Here is a 24,340-nt window from a genome sequence, read left to right on the forward strand (position 1 = left end):
TAACTCCAGAATCTCAGTAAATATTGTTCTTCATAAAGAGGGAATGAATCACTTTCCTGTTTTGTAGATAGAGAAACCAAGTCTTTGGTTAAATGACTTTGCTAATGGAATGTAGCTCAGATGTTTAAGAAGTTGGCTAAGAATCATGGGCATAGTCTAAAGTAAATAATCCTAAACAAGGTATTCTGTTATAATATCTGTACTAATAAACAGATACTACTACTCTTATGAGAAAAGCTGTTTCCTTCTAGAGATTCTACCTTAAAGATCAGCCTTCCTTATTCTTCCCTTATAGCTAAATCTCTTATGCTCAGCCAGGACAGGTTGTGAGAGGGACCAGTTACCAAATGTGTCTTAAGTGCCAGGTGGTAGGCATCTTACACTGAGGAGACTGTGTTGGGGGGAAGGAGGTTTGCACTGAATCTCAAGACCAGGCAGTATATTAGAAACACATTCTGCCTTCATGGAACTCAAATTTATATTTGAGTTATTACATTACTCAAAGATTTACATTTACAATTCTGCCACATGAAAGCACCCTTTGCTTGGAAACCCTGTAGGCTATCAGAGCAAAACCCAGATGCCTCTGACCACCATCACAGTTACTCATAGACAGACAGATGCAGCATCTCTGTTTAACTCAGTTTCTGTCTTCAAGTGGAAAAAAGTGAAAAATCAAAGCCAGCAAACATATAGTCAGTGCAGCCTCATCAATAGAATGAATTCTTAGTACCTTTCATGTCAAAGGAGGGTTTCTTTTTGTGTGGCCACTTTTAGTGGAAGTAGAATGAGCTCTATGGAGTAGGGCTGCATTGCAGCCAGGTTCTGATGATAGGAGACTCACAGACTGGTTATGATGATTACAAACAAAACATTGAGATCACTATTTAATACAGAGAGTAACTGCGATCCCAAAAGCAGAGAAGATATTTTCTGGTCATTGATAGCTACACTAAATTCTGCATCTGCTGCAGCCTTGAAAAAAATGTCTAGCAAAAATCAGCAAAGGTTACAAACAATGCCACTGAGACATTCCTCAAGACAAGGTAGATAAAGTGAGGCCAGACTGACTTCAGAAGCCCATTCATGTTTCACTCATCCTGAAGTCTCACTGCCAGGGTTAAAACAAGATTGAACTCCAACTCAGCCTTGCTGTGGAACTTGGGGGTGCTGTTTCATATCTTGGTTTCTCAATTTTCTTCTTAGTAGAGTGCCATGCTATTTACAACATAGGTTCTTATAATAAAACTGAATGTGAAATGAGTTGAGTGCCTAAATAATAACAATGATGGTAATATATTTAGTTAGTACTTACATGTATCTTCATTCTCAGCTTTTCTCAGCTTATAGGTGTTTAAAGAAGAATATAGTCCAAGGTTATACTAAGATTGTGTGCTGGCGTGTGTGCTGGCATGTGTACTGGGTTTGGCCATGAAGGTCCCCAGTATCTCTGACCAAGTAATGCTGCATTTCCAGACCCGAGAAATGACTTATCTGACCCAGTTGGCTTAGAAAGTGGGAGAGGCCCCTGGACACCCCCTCCCCAATGCCACTTGGAAGATCCAAGAGGAAATAAAAGGAAAACTATTTGTTCTGGTTTCCCTGGTGCCAAGCACATAATTAGGTTTTAAAGCTAGAGCAAGGAACAGCATAGCTCCTAAGTTTTGTCACACTCAGCACTATGAAGCCAGCACACTTGTTGATGCACTGGGATGTTGGCTACTCTACCTGGCATGGTCAGGTACACCTCTGAGAAGGTGACATTAGAGCTGAGGCCTGAATGTTAAAGAATTAGTCATTACAAGAAGATATTTTGAGATAGCAGCAGTGAGTGCAGAAGCCTTACGGCAGGAACAATCTCTGCTTATTTATGGAGCAGCAAGATAGCCAGTGTGGCTGGCAGGCAAGTGACACAAAATAGGTTAGACAGGTAAGCAGGGGCCAAATTGTGTAGATATGTGGGTTTATTCTAAGGGATTTATTTTGAAGGTGTAGAAAGCCACTGAAGGATTTCTATATAGGAAGATAGCATTATCTGTTGCACATTTTCCACGTACCAGTCTGAACACAGTTTAAAAATCAAACTAGAATTAAGAGAAATAAGAAGATCCATTAAATAACAACTGTGGTACTTTAAGCAGGTGATGCTCATCATGGAGCATAGTAGCCAACAGACATAGTATAAGTTATGCAGGGAGAATTGACAAGCCCTACTATGCTCAGTTCAGGAGCTGATGTTGTATTTTAGGGCACACTAGTTGGCTCAGAGAAAGTAACCAGTAATGAGGGCCCAGAGATCACAACTCAGTGGCAGAAATGTCTGCCTTATAAACATGGGCCTGGAATTTTAGCCAGTGAGCTAAATGCACTGAGCACCATCTTACTAACCCTGTGGTTTGCCTGGCAGCTTTGCATCTGACATCCCCAGCCCTGAAAATGATTGCTGGCCACACAGCAGTCATGTGTGCATGAGCCCCCATGCCCTCATGCAACCAAATATATATGTGATCCCCAGTCACTGCAATGACCGTGTCAACAGGAGGAAGAAGAAAGGTAGAGAAATGAAAGGATGCAGGAAGTGAGAGCTTTGCATTCTTAGCATTGCTCTAGTTAACAAAAACAGGCAGTGTGGGGAAGGAAGAGCTTGCTGCTTCCAGTGCAGTGATGAGTGATGAGCTGGCTTCCCTCTCTGGTTCTCAGGTGGGTTTTCTATAGGACCTTGAATTTTCAGGGATGGTGGTCTGTTTGGAAACCAGAAACAGCTCGTGTTCCTCTAACTCAGCCATTAAAATAGGATAACTTTTAGTCACTCTTTTATTTTTTTCTTGTTTATTTCTTTGTGTAATGTGAATTCATGTAATAACTACAAGCTAAACTGAATACTTTGTTGGCCAAGTGACCATGCCAAGCTCTGTATATTTATCCCAGCCACTCTGTATTTGTTAATCTCATTTAATCTTCCCAAAGCTCTTCCAAAAAGGTACTGAGTTACCCTCTACTTCCAGAAAAGAGCTCCAGATAGCACTACTAATAAATAGCAAAGCTATGACTCAGATGGAGGAGGTGTTTGTAACTCTAAAATCCGCATCATCACCTTCTACAGTCTGAGAAGTGGGTCACGGTTTAAGAATTGATACAATTCCAGTTCTAACTTCTACAACTTCCCGGCATCAGTCCAGGGCCATTGTGGAGCTCAAAGCTACCGTTAGAAGGAATCTGGGACTCTTACAGGATAAAATAGTCTGCTATTCATACAGAGATTAGAGATTGATGTTGGAGTGTATTTATTCATTGATCCTTCTCCCTCTCCCTTGTGCAATTTGTAAGATATGGCAACTGAGGTAGCAGGAAATTTAAAATCCAGCTTTTTACTAAATCTTACATTTCAGTTTCTGTAGAAGGAAAATGCTTGAACAAGATTTGGTTTCCATTTTTACTTGCCTAGAAAAGATGAGGAAACTTGGTCAGATGAACTGCTGTCATGGCTATCTTAGTCCTGGCACTTAGGGAATTCTCGGGGTACCTCAGGAAAGTGGCTGCAGCAAATTTGGCAGATGATAAATGACAGAGCTACACTCAGTTGTGTGGGAGAACCTTTTTCTGCTTTATTGAAAATTACAAGGACTATATAAACAAGATTTTTGCCAGTCTAAATTTTTTTGTGGTATGTAAAAAAAAAAACCTCATATTTGTTTCTTAGAATCAAATATATCTTTTGCATTAACAGAGGCTTTACAGTACACATTGTTTGATCTTCAAAACAATTCACATGTCTATAAGGTGGGTTACAGACTTTCTAAAAGATACACTTCAATTGAGATACACTTTCCTGAAAAAAAAGAAGGCAAATTTTAATACCTCAAAAGTTTTTTCTCTCAGGCCAGGCCCTGGGTGTCAATTCTGATGGAAATTAAAGGATTAACAAAATGCTAGGTTTTCCTTTTGAGGTTTCTTTTTTCTAAAGAAACAGGTTTTTTGCTTTTAGGGCTACCATAAATAACTAACTTAACTAAAAGTTGTTTTAAACAGGAGAAAGTCTAACTAAAAATAAAACAGTCTTGATTAGAAAGGAAAGCAATATTTTACCTGGGAAACGCTTTCTTAGCAAATCATTGTTACTTCTAGGCTAAACCTTGGATGTCATATCCCAGGTAAAAGATTAGCAAATCACTTGGAGTCCCTTAGATTTGTCCAAAAACAAACATTCCTTTCATCTGATAGGGCAGACTACTTAAAGATATAAGACTAACTTCACTTTGAGAATTACAAAGTTATTTTTTTACGTATATTTTCTTTTTTTATAAGTATCTTTATTTAAACACTGTGATTACAAATATGATTATAGTTGTATGATTACAGTCATGTAAAGAACACCCCCCTTCATCAGTGCAACATTCCCACCACCAATTGCCCAGATCTCCCTCCTCCCCACCCCCCCACACCTATATCCGAGACAGGCTTTCTACTTCCCTCATTCATTCACATTGTTATGATAGTTTTCAGTGTAGTCATCTCTCCAACTGCACTCATCACTCTATGTGATGAGCTTCATGTCATGAGCTGCACCTACCAGCGTCATCTCTCTTGTCTCTGAGATACTATTAAAAATGTCTTTCATTTTTCTTAAAACCTATAGATGAGTGAAACTATTCTGTGTCTTTCTCTCTCCCTCTGACTTACTTCACTCAGCATAATAGATTCCATGTACATCCATGTATAGGAAAATTTCATTACTTCATCTCTCCTGATGGCTGCATAATATTCCATTGAGTATATGTACCACAGTTTCTTTAGCCACTCATCTGTTGAAGGGCATCTTGGTTGTTTCCAGAGTCTGGCTATTGTAAATAGTGCTGCAATGAATATAGGTGTAAGGAAGGGATTTTTGTATTGTACTTTTGTGTTCCTCGGGTATATTCCTAGGAGTGGTATAGCTGGGTCATATGGAAACTCAATTTCCAGTTTGTGAAGGTATCTCCATATCGCTTTCCATAAAGGTTGTACTAGACAGCATTCCCACCAGCAGTGAAAAAGAGTTCCTTTCTCTCCACATCCCTGCCAGCACTGCTTGTTTTCCTTTTTTTGTGATGTGTGCCAATCTCAGTGGCATGAGGTGGTACCTCATAGTAGTTTTGATTTGCATCTCCCTGACGATTAGTGATATTGAGCATCTTTTCATGTGCTTTTTGGCCATTTGCCTTTCTTCTTTTTCAAAGTGTTCGTTCATTTCTTCTCCCCATTTTTTGATGGGGTTAGATGTTTTTTTCTTGTATAGTTCTGTCAGTACCTTGTAAATTTTGGATATTAGTCCTTTATCTGATGAGTATTGGGTGAATATTTCTCCCACTCAGTGGGTGGCCTTTGTATTCTGGGCACTATCTCCTTTGAGATGCAGAAGCTTCTCAGCTTATGTTTTTCTTGATGCTGATTTTTCCAGGTAAAGGGATATTTAATCAAGGCCACATTTGCCTGTACTAATTCTTTTATCTGGAGGTAAATGCTCAAATATATACATATTTAGCACAGCAAAAAGGAGATTTGTATTAGGCCAAATAAATGTTTGCAACTATCACTAAGCTAAGTTGAGAAATAGCACCTTCACTATCTGGGAAGTGTTCTCTCTTTGAGATCTAGTCTTAGTTATCTGCCACTGTGTCCATCCCAGCAGGCCTACTGATATTAGTTTCCCTTAAACCTTGGTGGTAATAGACTGTTTGAATGTACAGAAAGCAGATAGGGTAAATCCTTGGGCTACTTTCTGCATTTACCCTCCTTACCCTGTAGTAGCCTGAGCCCTAAAAGAGGATTAGAGAAAGGTTCCTTTCAACTTAGAGCATAGGAAGTTTTCAGTTCTGTGAATCCTACAGAGCTGTTGGAGTGAAGGATAGCCTGAGAAGACCAAATAGAAAGGCTGAGAAAGGAGAAGCTTAATGCCTCTATAGGCTTTTCTTGAGGCAGGAAGCTGAATGTGGGAGTTTTTTCAGAGAAGAGAAACACACTATACATATACAGTCTCCTTCTCATAGACACTTCAGCATTGCCCCAGTGTTGGTAAAGTGTGAGGAAAGTGCATTTACTTACACCTATATAAATAGTGGCTGTGAAGCAGATTACTGACTCAGATTACTTCTGGGGGCATATTTTTTATTTTGGGCCCCAACCAGCAATACTCAGGGCTTACTCCTAGCTCTGCTCTCAGGAATTACTCCTGGTGAGCTCCCAGGACCCTATGGGGTGCCAGAATTGAACCCAGGTCATCCACATACATGCAAAGCAAACATTTTAACTACTGGACTATTGCTCTGGCTCCTCAAACAAGGGCAAGGGCAAGGAATATACATAATGAGCCTGGAGCTTTTTTTACTAAGAAAACATAAAAAAGATAAGATACTGAAAAAAAGAAATGAACCCACATTGATGAGAGCATGTCAAGGGCCATAAGAACTGACTAAAAGAGCCTCCAAAAGTCAAACTTACAGCAGTGTGAGCTACAAAATGAATATTGTGTTGGATTGTAACCCAGGATCCCTACTATTTAAAAAAAAATCATAATAAGTAAATGGGCAAGATAAGTAATACATTGTTAAGTGCTTCAAAGAAGCAAAAATTCTTTCTTCACCAAATAAGTATAACTTCCCCTTAGCAAGTTGGGTCACCAACAGAGACTTCTCCATATGGGAGGAAAGTGGGATAGTTGCTCTAGAGTGGAAGAACCCAGCAATACCACTGCACAGTGGACAGCACTAAGCCATACTGATAGAACGATCTTTCACTATGTTGTGATGTGAAAGGCTTGACCTTTGTCATTTCCATCCCAAAGTATCTGTACTGTGTCCTAGTCATGAGAAAAACATCCAACAAATGCCAATGAGAGACATTCTACAAACACCTATCTACTTATTCCTTAAAACTATCAAGGCCATCAAAAGCCAGAAAGGCTGAGAAAGTGCCTCAGTCAAGTAAATACAATGAATAAATTTTTAATGTGATGGCATAGGTAAGAACTGGAATAGAGAAAGGACATTAGGGAAAAACTAAACAGAACATGGATTTTTGTTTAATAAGAGTGACCTTTGTCGGTTCTGTGTAAAATGCAGAGGAAAACTAAAGAAATCTTACTAAACAAAACCCATGACCTTTATCAGTTCTATGTAACAAATACACTGGGATATATTAATAATAGAGTATGTGTGTTTGTAACAGAGGAAACTGGACGTAGGGAGTCTATTGTATGTACTATCATTTTAATTTTCTGTAAATCTAAAGGTGTTCTACAGCAAGGTTTGGGAAGGTTGGGATTTTTTTGTCTCTCTTGAGGCCACTCCTGAGAGTGCTGAAGATTTGGGGGAGCTACTCCTGGTTGAGGGCATACTCCCAACAGTACTCAGGTGACCAGGGGGTGTCAGAGATCAGGAATCCATGTCTCCTGCTTGGATAGCCCACTTTCCAGCTCACTGAACTGTGTCTACCAGCCCTAAAGTTTATTTCTTAAGAACCCAAGCAGTTTGACCCAGGGTTTTCCCCTCTGGGAATTTTTCTTCGGAAAATAATTAAGAATGAATCTAGACTCATCCATATGTATGTGTGCCACAGAGCTACGATATAGTAGAAAGGTAGAAATGATTTATGTTCAGCATTGGCATGGTGGCCAGTCCATACGATTTAATCATAAATCATGATTTAGAGCAATATATTTCTTGATAAAGAAAGCTATTCATGATTGCTAGCCAGTGCTAAAGCAGACTATGGAAGAGCCTGTAAAGCATATATTTTAATATATGCAGAGGAGAGGCAGAGATAAATATATATCAGTGTGTTAATGGTGATTATCACAGATACATTATGCTCTGCATATCTTTCTTTTTATAGAAGCAATATTGGTTATAGAAATTGTAGATCAGCAAAAAAAAAAAGTTACCTTTTGGATAAAAAATAGAAGTTTTGAAAATACTCCACTGTGAATTCAACAGCAACAGCAGAAGAATGAGTCCTAAAGGGAGTTTGAGGTGGGTCATTTTCCAATCAAGGAACCCACCCCATCACTTCATTCAAATTCTTTCTGAAAGGACCCTTCCTGCACATATGCACAGACCTGCCAGTGCTTCTCCATAGAAATAGCTGCAGCCACATTGCCCAAGAATGCAAGGGCAGCCACAAGTTTAAAGAAAAAAAAAAACTATAAATAGGTTCCTAAGTACATGGAGACAGATTTGGCTTAATGATCAGGGGTAGTCTGTAGATCATGCTGGATTTCTCAGTACCAGAGAGATCTCTCGGAACTACAAGAATTAAGAGGCAAACATTTTACAGATAAAATGTCTTTATTCTTTCTCTTGCTGTACTAATCCCACTCTTACCTGGGTAACTGAGTTTTGGGTGTTTTTTTTTTTTCCTTCATCTTCAAGAATTTTCACATTGTGCCAGAGATAACACAGGAATCAGGACTTTTTTTTTTGGCTTGTGGCCAACCCTGGTTCAATCCTTGGCACTTCATATAGTTCCCTGCACATGGGCAGGAATGATCCTAGAGCACAGAGCCAGGAGTAAGCCTTGAATACTTCCCAACTATGGCTTCCAACCAAACAAAAATAACTTTCACCTGCCTTCCATTCCCTTTCAGCAATCCTGGAGATAAGCGCTATTATCCCATTAACTGGGGATGGGGTTAATATGTGATAATTTGAGTTTTAGTGAACTTAGATACCTATCAACTATTGTCTGGATCATCAGGGATTCATAAATGATTTGATTTATGCCTTTCCTCTTCCCCAAATCCAGTTTTATTTCTGAAAGTTTTGGAGTTTGCATAATGTGAATTTACTATTAATAACCATTAGCAATTCTGATAGTTTTTCTTGGCCTCAACTGTGTCATCTGTAGAAAGGAAACTAATGCCTACCTAAAAGTTTCTGTGAGGGTTTAGAGAGATAGTACATATAAATGGCTTAACATTGATTACTAGTGGAAAGAAGATTCACTGGATAATGATCTGAAGAGAGTGGGGCTCTTCTCCCCATCTTCCCTGTGCAACAAGACTAGAGCCACATATGCCTATCTAAAAAACCAGATATCAATTGTAGCAAAGTATCATGTGGCTTTTGTTCATTGCAAAGCTGACTCTTGGATCTGTAAGGGGTATTGATCAAGCCATAGTCTACATTAAACTGGTTCTTGGGTTCAGGCAGCAGAAGACACAAAAGAATTTGGAACATTTAGACCAGTCTTCAGGTTGCTTTGGAGAGGAAGAGTCATAAAGGTACCCAGAAAGCAAGAGGAAAATAGCACAAATGGGAGAAAATTTATTTACTTCAGAAAAAGTGTAAGTCAGGAAAGAACTTCATTTATTTCTGGTTTTGAATTTTCATAAGTTCACACATAAGTTCACACAGAGAACTATTTTCTCGGTTGAGGAAAATGGATCCAGAGCCATAAGAAAAAGCAAGGAAAAAGATTCTAATGTCCTCTCATGTTTTCCCCAGTTTACCTGAGGACATTTATGTTTCTGCTTCAGTCTCACCCGTTGCAGCTAAATCCACATAACTTCTGACTCCTTACAGCACAGTAAAGCCCCTCACTTGCAGCCAAGGTTGCTAGGACAAAAAAGGCAGCACTCTGCCCATAGCTGAGTGTTTTCTGGGTCTGGGTGTTTGGCCCACCTTCTCACAGGGCTGCTGGCATGTTTTCTGGAACTGGGTAACCAAAGGCTCAGCCAGTGACCCCAGACTTATGATCTCCTTGTGTCAAATTTGTGAGGCAGCTCTTCAGTCTCCCTCCCTGAACCTCAGCAGATCTAGCTGCCTGTGTTGTAGATTCCTCTTCATTTCTCTACTCCTGAGTTGAATAGTCCTTTCACAATGATCATTAATAAATGGCCAAGGACTCAGCAGATATGAGTGATGCCAAATCAAATTAAGGGGTATCGTATTATCGGAAGACTATTAAACTTGCATGGTCAGAGTGCCTACCGTCTCATTTGTTAACTTTCCCTTCTAAGTGTCATGAACCTACCTCTTATCTCAGAGATAAGAAGCTGAAGGATTGAGCCTCTTTGCTATATGCTCCATATAAAACACTGTCAGGCGGGCAGCAAAACATCTCTGTATCAAAATCACTTTGTCAGCAGGTGTTTCAGGGCTCACTGTGACTGAGACATGTGGTACAGTCTCCTTTGTTTCATACTCACCACAAGGCAGAAAGGATTCCACATCAAATAGTGAGCCCAAGTGGCAGAGGAAACCCCAGATTCTGCTGACTGGATCTCCTTAGTTATGTTCCACACCCTCAGTTCCTACCCCCAACCAGGCAATTACTAAATGTCATCTCACCATCTCAGCCAAGATTTAGTTTTAATTCCTTTTAACTAAACTTTTTATTCTTGGGACTAAAGAGATAGTCCAGTGGATAAGGCATTTACTTGACTTGCATGTGTCTGACTCTGGTTCAGTATCCTACACCCCTTATGATCTGCCAGAACTGTTAGGAATCATCTCTGAGTACCACCTAAGCCCCTACCCCTAAAAAATGGTCCATTAGAGCAAGTGCTCCATCTTCTTAATTATATTCATACCTAGCATCATGCTAACTTATAGTAGACAACAAATATCAAATTAAATAATGAATCAATAAATGAAAATCCTAGAGCACCTTAAATTGTAGTGTATGCTATATCTCTTAGACCTTGAAATCAATTTTTCTCAATAAGAGCTTCTGACTTTCCCCCCAAACTAACTCTACAAATCTTACAATAAAGAATGTGGCAATTCTAAAAGCACTTAATTTATGCATAATTTCATTATACTCAGTTTGGAAGGTTGTTGACCTCTTTGAGAATATGATTAAAAAATGTTTTTCTGTTTTTTTTCTTTCTTTTACAATTAAAATTTTTTTTAAAGTTTGGTCTTAGACAAAGGAATACACAAGAAAAAAAGTGCATACAATTTCAGTAGGTTCATAACCCTTTAAACTATGCATTTCAAGTGAAGAATTCTGAAAAGTGAACTGCAGTTAGGGAAAGGGCACAATCAGCATACTAGACCTCTCATATTTGAAGGAACATTGAGAAGAGAACAATAAGTGCTTGCTTCACTTATAACACCAAGGGGGAGAAGATGGCGTCAATTCCAACTGTGCCTTGATTCTACTGAGAAAGTTTCATAAAAGATTCTTTGTTTCCTTTGGGACTAATGCCACCAAAAACTTCTCCTTAATGATGGTCCACTATCAACTCCTTCTAACATGCATCCTTTGTCCCAGGATTGAAGATCAGTAGAATGGAAGTAGGGCATATTTTTGGCACTTAGAGTATTGCATTCGCCTGAATTTTGGGCTCTGTGTCTTCAAATATGTTTTCTTTTTAATAGAAATACTACGTGTCTATTGATGATTGTCTTTAAAGTCTCTCCCAAATAGGTGCAAAGAGTATAGATTTTATCAAAACAGAAACTCCTGATGGGATGAAAATTTGTAGGTGATATCTGAGAAGTGTTGTACTCCAGAACTTTCCTTTTTCTTCTCTCTTGTCTACTGGAAGAGGAAGAGTGTAGGTTCATCCAGAGTCCTTTTTGATTACTTGAGACTTAGCAAGACAAATCCCTAAGCTTTTAGGACACATATCATTACTATGTGACTGAAGGTTTTCACATCTTTTAGACTTTCACTTTCTTCATCTGCAGGTTCAGAGGGCAGAAGTATCTCACTCCTTATCCCTATCTGTAGGCCATTTTCCTTCAGTGGGCAACAAGATTTGCCAACTTGGCCAAATGTTTACTGTGTTGCCAGATTAAGTGCTTCTACTTCATTCTTTTTTTTTTTTTTTTTTGATTTTGTTTTTTGGGTCATACCCGGCAGCACTCAGGGGTTACTCCTGGCTCTATACTCAGAAATCGCTCCTGGCAGGCTTGGGGGACCATATAGGATGCTGGGATTCAAACCACTGTCCTTTTGCATGCAAGACAAACGCTCTACCGTCATGCTATCTCTCCGGTCCCTCTACTTCATTATTTTCACTATCACCCTTAACAATCTTAAGATGTAGAGAATATTATTATTGTCCTAACTTTCCAGATGAATAAAGTTCTAAAAGATGTGAAAACCTTCAGTTATATAGTAAAGGTGTGTGTCCTGAAAACTTAGGGATTTGTTTTGCTGACTAAATCTCAAGCAATCCAAAGAGGGCTCTGAATGGACCTAAACTCTCCCTCTTCTGGTGGACAACATTGAGGAAAGAAGAAAGTTCTGAGGTACAACAATTCTCTCTTTCTGTTTCTGTCCCTGCTGCTTAGCCCAACCACTGTGTCAATAATATTGTTTCTCGAGGCCAAGCTAGAGAGACAAAATAGACAGCTGAATGCTTAAACCACACCTCACAACTCATTTTTTTTTTGGCTGCTGAAATATCACTTGGCATCTCTAATACCATGGTAGGGCAGTCATGACTGAATAATGCTTCCAGTCCCTTTTTTCTTCCTTTCCCAAAGTCTTTTCATCTCACTCCCTCTTAAAGGAGGTATTTATTGAACATGTCTCTGTGCCAGGCACGCTACTAATGCTAAGTAATGGTACTGAATAAAGTGACAATAAGACTGCTCTTCTGTGCTCATCATGAGATTAAAGGGAGAGAAAAGAGTAAAATAAATAATGTAGAGGATGTGATAGGACTACAAAAACAGAAGATGGGGAGTAAAAATAATCATGGTCTTACTTAGGATCCTTTCTCTGAAGAGGTGACACCTGAGTCCTGTGACAGATGCGAATGGAAGCTACTGCTGTCTTCCAAGTAATAAGGAGTGCAGGAAGATGGCTTCTTTTTGTGTTTCTCTCCTAAAATAGATAGTTTAGGGCTTAGAGGAAGTAAAACTCCTAGATTTTATCAGCAACTTTTTTGTCAAGTAAGCTTTAAAAAAAATAGACTATCGGCCACACCTGCTCCTTTAAATAGCTAGTGTTTCAGGCACTGTGTACCTGACAGTTACTACTGTATTTAACTCTGGAAGCCAAGAAAGTAGGCCTTATTTTCATCATGATTATGTTAGTATTATCATTATCTTCATAAGCAAATAAAGAAATGAAAATTAAGAGAAGCTAAGAAACTGGCCTGTGGCCCCATTGTGCTGGGATTGGCACTCCAGGTAAATCTGACACCAGAGTCTGTGCCTTCAACCAGTCAGCCAGGCCACCTCCATTTCTGTGATGTGTGAACTCACCAGTTCTCCTTTCCTTTGTAGTGGTGCCTGTGAAGAAGAGGACACATGAAGACGTGTCAGTTCCAGTGGAAATGCTTCAGCTTCCCATTCCCTTTTGTGTATATGTGACAGTGTGTATGCAACAGCTTGTGATTTGTGTGAAAGCTGCCCAGCAGCACCATACTTCTGGAGAGGACACCAGCTCCACGGCAGGCACAGATCTCTCCGAGGGCAGACCATGTTTTGCTTCTGGACTGTATCCTTCTCATCCTCTAGTTATGGTAGGCCAAGGGCTTTGTGACCCTTGGATCAGCCAGGAGCAAATAAAAAAATCCTTCAGGGAATCCCTCAGGGGTTGCTTTGAACTCTCACAGGAAAGTCAGCCTCTGTCACAAGGTCCATACAATGTCACTTCATGAGGAAGGACCTGGACTCCATTTGAAGAGCAGTCAGTTTTCCCCTGCTGGGTATGGACAAGCCCCACTTTGTATTGAAGCATAAGATAAAGGGGAGGCAGAGGAAAGCCCCCTCAGCACTTAAGATACATTCTTTTTTGTTTGTTTGTTTTTGGGCCACACCCGGTGGTACTCAGGGGTTACTCCTGGCTATCTGCTCAGAAATAGTTCCTGGCAGGCACAGGAGACCATATGAGACGACGGGATTCGAACCAACCACCTTAGGTCCTGAATCAGTTGCTTGCAAGGCAAACACCACTGTGTTATCTCTCCGATAGCAAGATACATTCTTAAGGTTCATTTGTGAAACTGGGGTTTCATGATTTAGGATGGGTGACTTGAAAATGGGTTGGATAGAGAGTTAAACGCTAGAAGTATAGAGAGATATTTTTAGTACATGAGATTATCCAGGACTTGAAATTCATAATTCAGTGATATGGAAATAGGAAAAAAAATAAAATGATTGAGGAGGTAGGAAGGAAATGACCTTTAAAAAAATAAAAAGGTCCAAACAGATCTGATTAAAAGTTGAATTCAGTATCTCTGAAATCAGATTGCCTGAATTTCCAAAATAGTCACTGAAGTATCTGATAGGACCTGAATTACTTGGGTGTTAATTCAGAACTTGAATGATTTCTGGCAGGGGTCTCAACCTCAATTTACCTGGGGACCGCAAGAGGCAAAGTTGGGGTGATCCTTGAGTGCATAGTCAGTAATAAGCCTTGAACATTGGGGGGTGTGACCCCAAACAACTAAAACAAAACAAAACAAAAAAAGATTCCTCTAGGGCAGGGCCACAAAATGTTGTACAGAGGGCCGTTTGTGGTCCGCAGGCCGCGAGTTTGAGACCCCTATGTGCAATGGTTATAATTTATCACAGCATAAGAACTGGAATGTATATTCCCAATAAAAAATTGGTGAAGGAAAAAAAAATTGGTGAAGGTTTTGCTTCCATATCCTAGCTTAGTCTTAATTTGGCTGACATGCAATGTGGGGAAAATTCTATTTTTTTTTTTGAGAATTCTTATCATCTGAGTGGAGCTCCATCACCCAGCAGGTATACATTCCCTTTTTTTTCTTCTTCTTTATTTGAACATCTTGATTACATACATGATTGTGATTAGGTTTCAGTCATGTAAAGAACACCCCCTTCACCAGTGCAACATTCCCACCACCAATGTCCCAAATCTCCCTCCATCCCACCCCACCCCAACCTGTACTCCAGACAGGCTTTCCAGTTCCCTCATTCATTCACATGATTATGGTAGTTCTCTGTGTAGTTATTTCTATAGCTGTACTCACCACTCTTTGTGGTGAGCTTCATGGAGTGAGCTGGTGTTCCAGCCCTCCTCTCATTGTCTCTGAGGATTGTTACAAAAATGAGTTTTATTTTTCTTAAAACCCATAGATGAGTGAGACTATTCTGCGTCTCTCTCTCTCCCTCTGACTTATTTCACTCAGCATGATAGATTCCATGTACATCCATGTATAGGAAAATTTCATGATTTCATCTCTCCTGACGGCTGCATAATATTCTATTGTGTATATGTACCACAGTTTCTTTAGCCATTCATCTGTTGAAGGGCATCTTGGTTGTTTCCAGAGCCTGGCTACTGTGAATAGTGCTGCAATAAATATAGGTGTGAGGAAGGGGTTTTTGTTTTGTATTCTTGTGTTCTTAGGGTATATCCCTAGGAGTGGAATAGCTGGGTCAAATGGGAGCTCAATTTCCAGATTTTGAAAGAATCTCCATATAGCTTTCCATAGAAGCTGCACTAGGTGGCATTCCCACCAGCAGTGGATAAGAGTTCCTTTCTCTCCACATCCCCGCCAGCACTGATTGTTCTCATTCTTTGTGATGTGCACCAATCTCTGCAGTGTGAGGTAGTATCTCATCATTGTTTTGATTTGCATCTCCCTGATGATTAGTAACGAGGAGCATATTTTTCATGTGCCTTTTGGCTATTTGTATTTCTTTTTTTTATCAAAGTGTCTGTTCATTTCTTCTCCCCATTTCTTTATGGGATTAGATGGGTTTTTTGTAAAGTTCTTTCAGTGCCCTGTATATTTTGGATATTAGCCCCTTATCTGAAGGGTGTTGGATGAATAGTTTCTCCCACTCAGTAGGTGACTCTTGTATCCTGGGAACTATTTCTTTTGAGGTGCAGAAGCTTCTCAGTTTAATGTATTCCCATCTGTTGATCTCTGCTTCCATTTGTTTGGAAAGTGCAGTTTCCTCATTGAAGATACCTTTAGTCTCAATGTCATGGAGTGTTTTACCGACGTGTTGTTCTATATACCTTATGGTATCTGGTCTGATATCAAGGTCTTTAATCCATTTGGATTTTACCTTCATACATGATGTTAACTGGGGATCTATGTTTGCTTTTTTGCAAGCGGCTAACCAGTTCTGCTAGCACCACTTGTTGAAGAGATTTTCCCTGCTCCACTTAGGATTTCTTGCTCCTTTGTCAAAAATTAGGTAATTGTATGTCTGGGGAACGTTCTCTGAGAACTCAAGCCTATTCCACTGATCTGCGGGTCTGTCTTTATTCCAATACCATGCTGTTTTGATAACTATTGCTTTGTAGTACAGTTTAAAGTTGGGGAAAGTAATGCCTCCCATTTTCCTTTTTCCTGGGAGTGCTTTAGCTATTCGAGGGTGTTTATTGTTCCAGATGAACTTCGTAAGTGTTTAATCCACTTCTTTGAAGAATGTCATGGGTATTTTTAAGGGGATCGCATTAAATCTGTATAATGCTTTGGGGAGTATTGCCATTTTAATGACGTTAATCCTGCCAATCCATGAGCAGGGTATGTGTTTTCATTGCTGTGTGTCCTCTCTTATTTCTTGGAGCAGGCTTTATAGTTATCTTTGTATAGGTCCTTCATGTCTTTGGTCAAGTTGACTCCAAGATATTTGAGTTTGTGTGGCACTATTGTGAATGGGATTGCCTTCCTGACTTCCATCTCTTCCCTATCATTATTGGTGTATAAAAAGGCCATTGATCTCTGTAGGTTGATTTTGTAGCCTGCCATTTTGCTATATGAATCTATTGTTTCTAGAAGCTTTTTGGTAGAGTCTTTAGGGTTTTCTAAGTAGAGTATCATGTCGTCTGCAAACAATGAGAGCTTGACTTCTTCCTTTCCTATCTGGATTCCCTTGATATATTTTTCTTGCCTGATCGCTATAGCAAGCACTTCCAGTACTATGTTGAAGAGGAGTGGTGAGAGAGGACAGCCTTGTCTTGTACCAGAATTTAGAGGAAAGGCTTTTAGTTTTTCTCCATTGAGGATAATATTTGCCATTGGATTGTGGTAGATGGCCTTAACTAGATTGAGAAAGGTTCCTTCCATTTCCATCTTGCTGAGAGTTTTGACCAAGAATGGGTGTTGCACCTTATCAAATGCTTTCTCTGCATCTATTGATATGATCATGTGATTTTTATTTTTCTTGTTGTTGATGTTGTGTATGATGTTGATAGATTTACGGATGTTAAACCATCCTTGCATTCCTGGGATGAAACCTACTTGGTCGTAGTGTATGATCTTCTTGATGATGCATTGGATTCTGTTTGCCAGGATTTTGTTGAAGATCTTTGCATCAGCATTCATCAGGGATATTGGTCTGTAATTTTCTTTTTTGGCAGTGTCTCTGTCTGGTTTTGATATCAATGTGATGTTGGCTTCATAAAAGCTGTTTAAGAGTGTTCCTGTTTTTTCAGTTTCATGGAAGAGCTTGGCTAGGATTGGAAGTAGCTCCTCTTGAAAGATTTGAAAAAATTCATTAGGAAAACCATCTGGGCCTGAGCTTTTCTTTTGGGGCAGATGTTTGATTACAGTTTCAATTTCCTCAGTAGTGATGGGGGTGTTTAGATATGCTACATCCTCCTTACTTAAATGTAGAAGGTTATAAGTGTCCAAGAATTTTTCCATTTCTTCTAGGTTCTCATGTTTAGTAGCATAAAGTTTCTCAAAGTAGTCTCTGATAACCTTTTGGATCTCTGCAATTTCTGTCGTGATCTCCCCCTTTTCATTTCTAATATGGGTTATCAGATTTCTCTCTCTCTCTCTCTCTCTTTCTCTTTGTGAGTTTTGCCAATGGTCTATCAATCTTGTTTATTTTTTCAAAGAACCAGCTTCTGCTTTCGTTGATCTTTCGGATTGCTTTTTGGTTTTCCACTTCATTGAGTTCTGCTTTCAGCTTTGTTATTTCCTTCTGTCTCCCTATTTTTGGTTCCTTTTGTTGGTCATTTTCTAATATTTTGAGCTGCGTCATTAAGTTATTCAGGTATGCCCCTTCTTCCTTCCTGATGTGCGCTTGTAGAGCTATAAATTTTCCTCTCAGGACCGCTTTTGCTGTGTCCCATAGATTCTGGCAGTTTGTGTCTTCATTATCATTTGTTTCCAGGAAAGTTTTGATTTCCTTTTTGATTTCATCTCGGACCCACTGGTTGTTCAGTAGCAGGGTGTTTAATTTCCAATTGTTAAAGTTTTTCTTCTGTGTGGCTTTGTAGTTCACATCTAATTTCAGAGCTTTGTGGTGAGCAAAGGTAGCCTGCAAGATTTCTATCCTCTTGATTTTATGGAGGTATGTTTTATGTGTTAGCATGTAGTCTATTCTGGAGAATGGCCCATGTACATTGGAAAAGAATGTGTATCCAGGTTTTTTGGGATGGAGTGTCCTCTATATATCTACTAGTCCTCTTTCTTCCATAACTTTTCAGGGCTAGTATGTTTTTGTTGGGTTTCAGTCTGGTTGACCTATCAAATGTTGATAGGGCCGTGTTGAGGTCTACCACATGATTTTGTTATTATTGATTTTTTCTTTCAGATTTGTCAGTAATTGTATTAGATAATTTGCTGGTCTCTCATTGGGTGCATATATGTTTAATAGTCTGATTTCTTCCTGTTGCACATATCCCTTGATTAGTACATAGTGTCCATCTTTGTCCCTTACCACTTTTCTGGGTATAAAGTTGGTGTCATCAGATATTAATATGGCCACCCCAGCTTTTTTGAGGGTGTTGTTTGCTTGGATGATTTTCCTCCAGCCTTTGATTTTGAGTCTATGTTTGTTCTGACTATTCATATGTGTTTCTTGTAGGCAGCAGAAGGTTGGATTCATCTTTTTGACCCATTTTGCCACTTGGTGTCTTTTAATTGGTGAATTTAGTCCATTGACATTGAGGGAGATGATTGTCATAGGATTTAATGTCATCTTTGTAGATAAGTTTGCTGTGTTTGTTCGTTTCTCTTGTCTTAGAGTAGACCTGTCAGTTTTTCCTTTAAGGCTGGTTTATCATCTGTGAAATTTCTGAGCTGTTGTTTATCCATGAAGCTGTGTATTCTTCCTTCAAACCTGAACGTGAGTCGGGCTGGGTGTAGTATTCTTGGTGAGGCATTCATTTCATTCAGTCTTGTCACAATATCCCACCACTATCTCCTGACCTTGAGAGTTTCTTGTGACATGTCTGCTGTAAGTCTTAGGGATGCTCCTTTGAATGTAATTTCCCTTTTTGATCTTGCTGCTTTCAGTATTCTATCTCTATCTATGGGATTTGTCATTGTAAGGAGGATATGTCTTGGGGTGTTTTTCTTTGTGTCTCTTTTAGCTGGTACCCTTTGGGCATGCAGGATTTGATTGCATATCGTCTTTAACTCTGGGATTATCTCTTTGATGATGTCTTTGACAGTTGATTCTTCCTGGAGATCTCCTTCCTGGATTTCTGGGACTCCAATGATTCTTATGTTGTTTCTGTTGAGTTTATTAAAGACTTCTATTTTTAATCTGTTTGCATGCCTTGAGTACTTTATCCATTGCCTGTTCGTTTGTCTTAAGGTTCTTTTCCAATTTCTTCTGTTATGTTGAGTTTTTCTGCATGACATCTTTCAGAACTCTAATTCTTTCCTCAGCTGCTGATACCCTGTTGGCGAGGCTATCCATTGAGGTTTTCAGTTGAGCAACCATGTTTTTCAGATCTGTTATTTCAGTTTGGAGTTTTCTGATTTCTGTCTTTGTGTTCTCTTCAGATCGATCTATGCTTTTTTTGAGTTCTACGAACATATTCCATATTTCTAGTCTAAACTCCTTATCTGAAAGGTTAATCAGGTGGTTGAAATTTATTAGGTCATCCGAGCTTTCGTCTTCATTCTCTGTGAATGGTGTTTGTCAGCGAGGTTTTCCCATCGTCACGCTTGTAGTGTGGTTTTTCCTGCGTGTTGTGGTGGGGTTCATTGGTTCGCTTTGCTTTGCGGCTGCGCTCTTCTGCCTCCTCTAGTTGACAGTACTCAGAGTGAACAAAGGCACAGCAGGGCAGAGCCTCCACAGGCCAGAGACCTCAGCTTATTGGACAGCAACCCTGGCTGCCAGAATGTACTTGCTCAGCAGCTTCAACATGCAGTTTTTTGGGGGTGCGCTCCCTAGGCCTCTGAGGAAACCTTCGGGGATTCAGAAGCACAGGCAGACAGGCGTAGAAGCGGTATACATTCCTTTTACTCCAGCTGGAACCTTCTTCCCTGGCCCACAGCTGCCACAGACTTCTGATCTCTCACACTCAGGTTCTCTTCAACTCAGCATGAACCTGATGACCCCATGATTAGATGGTTCAATCTTCCCTCACTCCTAAATCACACTCACCCTAACCAGGCTTCTTGTCCCCCAAATAAGCCATGATATGCAACAGCAATCCAAAACTGCAAAGCTAAAAGGCTGACAGCTTGTGAAATATTCATCTTACTTAACAAATGGTTTGGAGTCAGGGAAGAATTTTATTTTTCTACCAAATAAACACAGTCCTATCAAAGGGAAATGATTCCGTGAAGGTGAACTAGAAGCCTTTATAGGTAAACCTTATCTGCAGGTGGGACACATGTTCCCCTGCTCAGTCTTTCATGGTATTTGGTGCCCACTTCTGATAAGTGTAGAAACTATATCCAAGTAGCCTTTAGGATATTGCTGACTCATGGCCTGGACATCTAGTGCCACTGATACAGAACCAGAGAATCCTGAACAGCTGCTTTGTGTGTATACAGATGGTGTTGGGGCAGAAATGATGATGCTCAAGATATGAATGCTGTTTATGTCCCAGTTCAATCCTGTGCATGCTAAATTATTCCTTTGAGGTCAGGAAGCTACTGGTCATGTATGCCTTTGAGTTATGTTTGATCTTGCTCACTCTGTCAGGATATTGGTGGCTGACTGGATTTGAGTCCTGTTTTGTTGTGGTGGTGGTTGTTATTGTTGTTTGGACTTTTTGTTTAAAAGCTACTTTCTCAAACTGGTGTTTAAGACTATTTTGGCACTTTAACTATCTGCCCGTAAAAACTAGAGAATTTTTCAAACCATGGATTATTCCCAACCACAGCCAACACAACTACCCTTAATGAAGGCCCAATGGCTATTTTTAAAAGAGTTGAAAGTCTTAAGACCACAAGCACTTTATGATTTAGGGGATTGTGTTATGTCTTTCCCCCAATAGTTAGTGTTTAATTTCCACATAGTAGCCTTATCTCAGCAATGGACTAAAAGCTGGTCCCTCCAAGCCTGATCATTTTATGACTTAAAAGTAGTATTGAGGAAATCCAAGTTTCTATGTAGTGTTAGCCCTGGATGGAAGCACAAAGATACAGTGACAGCCAGCTGCAATAAATTATCCGATCTCCGTGATCCTCAAGGGAAGCACTTCTGCCTTTACATAGAAAGGATCTCAGTTGTGCTTTATGGGCTCCCGCTGCCATCAGCACCTGATGAAACTTTAACCAGGGAAGCATTAAACACAGCATAGTGGTGTCTGCCCAGGCTCCCCGGTTCCTGCCAGCAGCATTTATCAACGTGAGCACCAGGATGCTTCCTGCAGTGGCCCCAGCTTTCCCCAGAGCTGGAGCCTGCTGCTCTACCTTCAGCCCCAGCATGATGAGTCTTTCCCTCCCGCCAGGTCAGTAAAAGTTAGACTGCTCAGAATCGTGTCCTGCCTGGTTGCAGGCTGCAGGGTTTGCAGAAATCCCCCCAGGGAGATGTCATCCAGAGAGAAGGGCTGGGAAATTCTCCAGAATGAATCGGGTCTTCACAGCAATCCCTGGCGGCCTTCCAATGATGGGTATCTGGGAGCTGGCGTGTCCTTTGATTTGATACCTATAACCCAGGGCAGTTCCAAGAAGTGCTTGAAATCTCAGCTCCGAGCACCCAGGAGAGGGAGTGACCTCTCTGAGGATCAGATGTGACCCAAGCCCCATAGCGGCCCATTTCCCAGAAGACAAAAAAAAATTAGGAGTGAAAGTCCTTTGCTCAAGGCATGGAACCCGATGTGATGTGAACCCCACTGTCCCTGTGTGTCACACAAGACAACTACAACCAGAGGGAGAAAATAAAGGCATTTGTTCTTTTCAGCAGCCTCAGAGTGCCTAGTTGTGTGTTTTTCCCTGAGGATTGAATTACACAGTTTGTACTTTGTTTAGGTTATGGTTGCTCTAGGATTTAGAGATCCTCTTTTTTTTGAGGACATCATCACCCGTAAATAGTGTATCCTGGCCTTTGGGGTGTAGAATCTCTCAGTAAAGTGAAAGATGTTCCATTCTCCATTTCAAAAAGGTTTGCCGCTGCACTGCTCCAGAGAAGGAGGCTCAGGGTTTAGGCCATCAAACCCCATTCTATGCTTGCTATGGAGAGTTACACCAGGTTCAAGGGACTGTAGATAGTTGACCCGTATGTGCATATGTGTATGTATAAACACACAGTGTAAGAACTAAGCGAAGGGGCCCAAGTGATAGTAAAATGTGCAGGGAGTTTGCCTTGCACATAGCTAGCCCAGGTTAGGTGTCCTCCCCTTTGATGCTCAGGAGTTATTTCTGTCCAGAGCCCCTATGCATCATCAGGAGTGGCCCAAAAATCCAAAATCCACCCCAAAAAAAAGAACTAAGGAAACTCTGAGCAGTCCCTGCATTACAAACCACTGCACAGGCTTCTTCCAGCCTGATTACAAGTGTCACCAGCTAATTGGACCTTGGGTGATTGCTTACAAGATGCTTACAAGAGCAACTCTTTAGCAGAGGTTGTCAGCTCCTAAAGCTCGGCATGGAGGTGACAGCCCTGCCAGGAAACTACTCTATAGCCCTACTCCGAATGTACTGTGAGTTTGCCCTCTCCCATCAGGCCCCAATTCACCACTTGTAATTAAGTCAAAGCCCAGGATGTGCTCTCCCTCCTCCAGCGAATATTCTCACCAATACCTGAGCATGCAAACTCTCATCTCAGCTGTTCAATACATGCTTGTCAGTAAGAAAAACATTTGCCTGTCTACTGTGTGCCTAAGTACATCCAGAATTTTCTGTTTAAAACACCCATCTCTCGATGGATTTTTTTTTCCTCCGCCCAACCAAAAGAGAGAGAGAAAACAGAGACCTGATCTCATTTTACTGCCTTTCCTCTAAGCAGTGTATCTGAGGCCCTGCACCTCAGCCGGTTCCAAAAGCCGTTTAAGAGCTAGACAGTTGCTGCCCGCCGGGGCCTCCCTGGTAAAACAGTATCATTTGGAACTGACAAGGGCCAAAGCAAGAAAATGAAAATAAATGAAGATGCTTATGGTACACTGGCATAAAAAAAAAAAAGTAGCAGAGCCTATGCTGCAATTGCTGTTGCCTGGAGGGGACAGTTGCTTTATACTAGCTGGGAGTTAAATGTGACCCGTCTGTCTGCAGTGACAGCAGAGGGAAGAAAAGCAAAGAACCCACTGCTCTCTGCCTGTTTTCTCCTGCACAGGCACATTCCCTGCTTAGCCATATTCTTCTTTTACCCTCTGCATTAACACGGGAACATTCAGTCTTTGAGGGGAATTACATGTTTGAGTTAACGTTTCAGTATATCATTTTCATACTGTAAATTATTTTGTAAGAAAGATTTACCGCTGTCCCAGGATGTTTGGACTCAGAGCCCCTGTGCATTTGGAGATCAATAAACTATTACTGGAAATACCATTTGTCTCTCCAAGTTGTGCACAAAGAATCCTGTGAGGTGTAAATATTCATGGTGATCTGCATTCTTTATGGTGGTGATGCCAGGGATGATGGGGCTCAGGCTCTTGGAAGTGGGAATCTGATTTACTCAGGACTTCCCTGGAGTGACTCCGGAAGTCTCTGGAAAATCTCAAAAGGACACAGGTAGTCATTATTATTTAAACATTGATTTTCTCCTCCAAAGAACATGTCTGCCTAAGTTACATTTCTTGAGCAGAATAGATTTTTAAACTATAGAATCCGTGGTCCTGAATGATATATTCAAATATTAAAGCTTTGCTATTTGGGTTAGCTGGAGGGAAGGTCAAATCTTCCTGTTTACTATATTTTCCAAGGGAAGAAAAGAACATTACAGAGCAAGTTATGGTTAAGTCAGCAAAGTCATCTTTGTGAAACCTTCCAGATACACACTTGATAAAACTGATGAAGAAAGAATGAAGTTGTAAATGAGGCAATTCTAGCCCAATTTGAACTGTCAAGCCCCTTGCTTTGGAACTAAGAGTCACATACCCAGGCAAATATGAAAACCCCAAAGTAGTAAATACCATGTGAATTAGAAAGTACAAGTCCTGCCTAAAGGCATTAAAATTCTATTTTAAAAAAATCCATGCTACACAGTCCACCAGCAAGTATATCTGGAGGGTCTGCAGTTTATGAACCCTGCTCTAAATTTCTGTGTAACAGTCTATCTCC

General features: G+C 40.4%; 1 protein-coding gene and 1 long non-coding RNA gene across 2 annotated transcripts in view; both read left to right on the forward strand.

Annotated features, from left to right (window-relative positions):
• TRIM44 (tripartite motif containing 44) overlaps nucleotides 1–13,703 on the forward strand; it is a 152,392-nt gene extending 138,689 nt beyond the window's left edge. The window contains exon 5 of the mRNA XM_049779747.1: nucleotides 13,224–13,703. Coding sequence (XP_049635704.1) covers nucleotides 13,224–13,251 — 28 coding nt within the window. The 3' untranslated portion in view covers nucleotides 13,252–13,703. The remainder of the gene's footprint in view (nucleotides 1–13,223) is intronic.
• Nucleotides 13,704–14,488: 785 nt separating this feature from the next.
• LOC126017942 (uncharacterized) lies at nucleotides 14,489–23,608 on the forward strand. The gene is made up of 2 exons (XR_007498899.1): nucleotides 14,489–14,553; nucleotides 20,114–23,608. It is a non-coding gene; the product is annotated as an uncharacterized LOC126017942 (long non-coding RNA).
• The last annotated feature ends 732 nt before the right edge of the window (nucleotides 23,609–24,340 follow it).

Source organism: Suncus etruscus, chromosome 9 (genome assembly GCF_024139225.1).
Source record: "Suncus etruscus isolate mSunEtr1 chromosome 9, mSunEtr1.pri.cur, whole genome shotgun sequence".
Lineage (NCBI taxonomy): Eukaryota > Metazoa > Chordata > Mammalia > Eulipotyphla > Soricidae > Suncus > Suncus etruscus.